The following is a 6,259-nucleotide window of genomic DNA, read 5'->3' as shown; positions in this document are numbered from 1 at the left end:
ACACACACACGCACACACACCACCATCCTCAGGTCTCATTACAGAGAGTTTCAGTCTCAGTGAGTGTGTGCCAGGCAGAGGGTGAGGAGGTTAACAGCACGATTCACTGGATGATAACTGACACAACTGGTGAATGTTTTCTTTCTATCTGTTCCCCTCCACCACTTCTCTCTCTCACACACACGCACACAAATGCATGCACACGCACAAACACACACACACACACACACACACACACACACACACACACACACACACACACACACACACACACACACACACACACACACACACACACACACACACACACACACACACACACACACACACGCTGAGTGGGGCCTCTCTGAGTAAAGAAGCGTGTCCAGCAGCAGCTGTTGGTTTAACAGCTGCCTGTGTTTGCCTGCTGAGACCCACAACAGTCTGATCTGTGATCTCACTCCACCTCTAGCAGCTCCCTCTGTCTATCAGGGCACTTCACCTCCACAGCTCTTACACTCCTCTACTCTGGCTCTATTGCTTTTGGTATGGCCTTTCAGTCCAGTTTCATTTCAGGTCTATCTGTTGCCATACATTCATTTTGCTTTAGTGAGGATTGGTACTTTATAAAACTCATAAAACTATCAGATTCTAAATGTGCTTGTTCTGACAATATAATTATTATAATATATTATTAAAGCGTTTAAAAAAAGTTTTAATTACTCAGTGGATCCCATAAACTTTGTTCTCTTAAACCTTTTTTTATTTTACCTATTTATTTTCTCTTCTTTTTTTTTCTTTTTTACTTTTTGCGTTGTCAGCATAATGTAGTGTGTGATAATGTAAACCATGTATTAATAAATAATTATATATATGTATTAATACATTTATTTATATATAAACAAACAAATAAAAGACAGATAATAATGCAATAGAATCATGAATAGATTAGGATAGAATAGACAGCGAGCGCCATCTGGCGGTTCAAACAACGCAAAGCAACGGCAGCCGAGATTGGTCAGCTGACCAACTGCGGAAGTAGAAGAAAACATTGGAAATGCCCTCTTATAATAGGCTATGTGCATGCCCAGTAAACACTGTTGGTAAGAAAGAAGTAGCTTTTGTTTTTGAATAACTTTTTTGGTCCTTCAGTGCCATCATGGTCCGTTGCTTCCTGATCCACACCGTGTGCCCGCTCAGCGCGCTCGGTTCTGGGGAGAGTCGTGTGCTCTACTCCCGGAGCTTCGGTCCAGATGAAGCGATGGTGAGCGAGCAGCACCGGGAGCTAGGCCCGGAGGAGAGGCGGCTACTGGGGAAGGAGAGGATCGCGGTGGTGGCCAGGTGAGTCAGAGTTCAGGGCTTTGACATTAGTTATTCTTTTCTTTCTACTCTGACAAACAACCAGCATATCTTTTGACTATTATTTTTAAGAACTGTGTTGCAGTCTATCCATCCCAATAGTCCATTCAAAATATCCAATAGTCTAATCTTTCATTTCAGCCTCAGCCATAGCACAGGTATCAACGGTAACATGTGTGACTAAATCCAGCTGTTTTGCATGTAGCTTCTGAAAACAGCATATCACACACACTGATAAAATAACTGTCATCCTCTTAATATTTACTGTAAACAAAGAAAGACCCTCACACAGTGGAGATGGTTTGCAGCCTCAGGGTTTGTCCCATCATTACCTGCACTCTGTAGCCTTTGAAGTGATCTCTTCACCTGTCAACAGGTGAGAAAGTAAACGTCCCACAGTTCACTGAATCCACATCATGTCCACTGTGTGTTTCTCTGCAGTCTAGATGGTGGTTGCAGGTTGTGTTTTATCTTCCAGGCTTTTACTGTAAGTGTAGAAGAATACTGTTGGTTATTTGGACTGTTTGGTCTACTGCTAGTGATATTTCAAATTAAGACTATTTATTCTCCCCAAAAACCCTGGTCTTTCTTGTGTCCAGAGGTGCTGCTAATGTCCCCGTCTTTTCGACAGACAGACAGACAGACAGACAGACAGACAGACCAATAGAAATAACCCTTTATTTGTCCTGAAAGGGAAACTTCATTGTTGCAGTATTGATAATTATTCACATAAATGACAAACATACATATCTTAAATATATACTCAATGGCAGTAAAAAAAGTTAAATTATTCACAAAAACAAGTTTACTACATAGAGATACAAATACTTAAATAAAAGTAGAATTAAATAAACTTTAAGGCAAGAATCTGAGTTCTGATTAAGATGATAGTGAAAGAGAAAACCATAATCTCTGTGTGATTTCCATTGTAACCTGCCTGTGTTCTCTATATTAACCCAGACATGTGCGCAGTGCTGTCTCTCTGTCGCGTGATGCCTGTGGGCGCCCGCTGATGGAGGCTGTGCCCGGCGAGGAGGCCTTGGCCCTGGGGGAGGCCGACAGCGGAGTGGTGCGTCTGAGGGCCGGAGAGCCGTACTGTGGGGAGATGAGCGCTGTGTGGCTGGGTTTACAGAGTCTAGGCTTCACGCTGGTGTGTGAACCGCACGAGAACCTGCTGCTGGCCGAGGGAACGCTACGCAACCTGACACGACACTGTCTGGAACATCTACACATGCTGGGGCAGGGCAGTGAGGTGAGAGGCGAGACACACACACACACACACACACACACACACACACACACACACACACACACACACACACACACACACACACACACACACACACACACACACACACACACACACACACACACACACACACACACACACCCCCACACACACACACACACAGGGATTTACGCACACACACTCGCTCGCTCGCACACACACACACACGCTCGCTCACTCGCTCGCACGCACGCTCGCACGCACGCTCGCTCGCACGCACGCACGCACGCACACACGCACGCACACACACACACACACACACACACACACACACACACACACACACACACACACACGCACACAAATTTAGAATGTTATGCACCAGATGGCTGCAATGTGTAAATAGCTGCATCTTTTTTAAAGGTACAGTGTGTAGAATGAATTAGTGTCTTTCAGACCAGACTTGGATATAACTTTCATGAGTACGCTTTAAAGGTTCACTATGTAACATCGGGTGTGTCAGAAAAGTGAATGCTTTCTACGGTATATTCCACTGTCTGGAACATCTACTCATGCGGGGCCAGGGCAGCGAGGTGAGAGCCAAAACACACACATAGGGGGTTTAGTATGTGTGCTACATTCAGGGAACTGTTTAGACTGTAAGGCTCCAAGCTGTGAAAGGTGGCAGGGCAAGTGTATACACTTCTAGCACCAGATGGCAAAAATGTGTGTACAATAATTGGTGTCTTTTGGAAGATACTTGAAATTAAATATAATATTCATAAGTATGTTTTAATTAGTTTTCAATTGCTTGAAAATATATATATATATTTTTATATATATTTTTTTAGATTTCCTCAAAATGAGTAATGGCTTGAATGCAACTCGATATTCATTTATATTAAAAAGTTACACACTATAGCTTTAAAATGTCTGCAAACGCTGTCAATAACAAACTCTATCCCCCTCCAGGTTTTGCTGAGGAGTAACCGTATCGATGCTGTGTTGAGCCGGCTGCTTCCTCACGGTCAGCTCCTCTTCCTCAACTATCGCTTCGCCCAGAGTCTGGAGAAGGAGGTGGTCGCGTACATGGCCAAGTGAGCCAGAAGAAAAGCCCAGTATATACTATCAATGCCATGTGGCTCCTTTCTTTGTCATTTTCCTCCACTTTGCTACTGGAAAACGCGGGCAACTCGCATGTTACGTGATCCCAGTTCCGACCTTACAACTTCCAATGATAATGGATGGGACACAGCTGAGGTGCAAGTCTGACCTATTTTCACCGTGGTGAAGTTGGTTTCAAGTTGGATATTGCACAGACATTTAGTGACTAAGGCTTTGTTCGAAAAGGCCTACTAAGGTCCTCCCTCGTACATACTTAACATGTATATACTACTTACTGTCTACTTAACGATCGATTGTGTATGCGGTATCTTCCCGGAATTAAGTACTCATCAGGACATTTCTCGTCTACACAAACTTTCATACACAACCACACCATACTCAAATTGACATCAAGAAGAGTATGGGTAGGACATTATTAAGGCTTTTCGAACACAGTCTAAATCTGTTTTGTGTAGCCTACTCTAGACAGTATTTTAGTGTCCCAAAATCAGTGTGCAGGTTTCATCAAGGGATATGGGTGCACTAACAGTCCTCTTGTTGCTTACTTACTGCTGGTGAAACTAAGTACGAATATGTTCGCCGATAAATGTCTGTTGAATATCCAACTTGAAACCAACTTCACCGCCGTTCAAATATATCGGACTATCGCGTTGACGCAATAATGAGGGAAGCCTGGTGTACCATCAAGGCAATATGGGTCTGAACCCTATGAGTTTGAGCTCAATCACTGCTAAGTTTTCTACCACTAACTTCCACTCAAACGGCCCTGGCTGTTTCTACCTTTGGTGCCATTTCTGAAGCGCTAGAAAGAGAAGAAGAGAGAAGAAGAGAAGAGGAGCAGACTAACCGACAGCTGCTGTTTGAGATTGGGAGGCGTGAGGCGGTAAACACACAGCGCGGTAAATATCTCCGTCAGCCACTCGCTCTGTGGCTCTCACTCACTGTTGACTGTTCACCGTGTGGGCGGCTCCGGTTCAAATCCTGTTTGTCAAATGGAATGAGAGTGGAAAAGAGGAAAATGTGGCTAGATTGAAGAGTGCAGCTGAAGAGGCCAGTTTAAAAAGCTACTTGTCAACATCAAAAGACTGCTATTTATCTGATTCGGCACACTTTAAATGCCATGGTGTGACCTTGAGCGAACCAGACTGGAGGACTGTTCGTGTGTGTGTGTGTGTGTGTGTGTGTGTGTGTGTGTGTGTGTGTGTGTGTGTGTGTGTGTTTGTGCAACTTGTGGGTTTTTATAAATGAGTCTGAAAATTGCTTCATCGCCTCAATGGGATTTTTTTTTAAATGCACCTTTCGTTTTCCTGATGGAGTGGGAGGAATATTGAAAATGTGATTTAAGAAAATATGTTTTCTCCTTTGCAGTACAAAGAAGGATTCATCTCACGGTAACAAAAGACAGAGAGAGAGCAAAGGAAAGATTAGAGTCAGACGTGTTTGAATGTCATTATGAACTAAAAATGTTGTTCATTTTGTACAGATTTTTTCATTTTTGTATTATAAACATTTACAAAAAGAAACGTACAACAGTATTGCCCTTTCAGTGATAGTAACAAGGCTGTGTAAGCGCTCAATGCAGTGCAAAGACCATTGACAAACACAATACAAATCAAATAAATTACATATCAACTTCATCACTTAAGAATCTGGTTTTCCCAGCTTGTGCGATATTTTAATATATCCAGGTAGGATTTGTAATAGGACATGAGGACATTAAACTTAGGTTTCTGATTTGCAACTTTGCTGGTGTGTTTATCGAATTTTACTAATAAAAAGATGAGATATTTAACATGCCTTTTTTACACAACATTGAAAGTGACATACAATATTATTTTATTGAACCACAATTAAAGGCTTGGAGAATTCAGAACATCCAGACACAGCCAATTAACAAACATAATTCTTGTCTCTTCTTGTGAAACATCTGTTGTCCCTCCCCTCCGCTCCTCCTTTCGGCCTCATAAACGGCTCTCTCTTAAACCCCTAGTTTGTGTTCTGGCAACCCAACCCAAAAACCTAGAGCGGTGAATTTAGGAGGGTTGCGACGAAATCTGTCTGGCTGCCAACATCAATCGCTTTGATCTAGTTTCTTTTCTGTATTAAAAAAAGAAATAAACAATAATAAAACTTTTTTACATTTTAAGCATTACCCCCAAGGCGTATTCTTTGAAAACTTGTCTACTCTGCATTCAAGGACACGCAGTGCATTTTCCAAAGCTGCAAAAACAAAAACAGAGGCACCGGGGAACTGCACACATTAAATATATATATATTTATATTTCTTTAAACACAAGAAAAGGACTTAGAGGTTGTGAATATCTCATGGGGAATAACAGTACATAAAACACCTGAACTGAATCGGGTATTTAGAAAGTTCCACTGTCACACCAGCAGAGGGCGATGTTGTTACTGTAAGTGTTCAGTGTGAAGTGAATGACCTTGTCTTTGTGGAGGAAACCAACTTATTACTAAGTCAGGAGTATTTCAAGTACATTTTTAATAAAGGGGGCCTCAGATTTAACCACCTGGTAACCACTTTACTACCAAAAGTATGTGGACACTCCT

General features: G+C 42.3%; 1 protein-coding gene across 1 annotated transcript; it reads left to right on the top strand.

The window, feature by feature from the left end:
• The first annotated feature begins 1,042 nt into the window (after positions 1–1,042).
• Positions 1,043–5,744, top strand: ap5s1 (adaptor related protein complex 5 subunit sigma 1). The gene is made up of 3 exons (XM_080042574.1): positions 1,043–1,320; positions 2,299–2,590; positions 3,539–5,744. Exons 1-3 carry the CDS (start codon positions 1,139–1,141, stop codon positions 3,665–3,667), a joined length of 603 nt encoding a protein of 200 aa, XP_079898700.1. The 5' UTR covers positions 1,043–1,138; the 3' UTR covers positions 3,668–5,744.
• Positions 5,745–6,259: the final 515 nt, after the last annotated feature.

This window comes from Ammodytes marinus (genome assembly GCF_949987685.1).
Source record: "Ammodytes marinus genome assembly, chromosome: 15".
NCBI classification, from domain to species: Eukaryota; Metazoa; Chordata; class Actinopteri; order Uranoscopiformes; family Ammodytidae; genus Ammodytes; species Ammodytes marinus.
The sequence above is the reverse complement of the archived record's forward strand: the minus strand, read 5'-3'. Positions and strand labels throughout refer to the sequence as shown.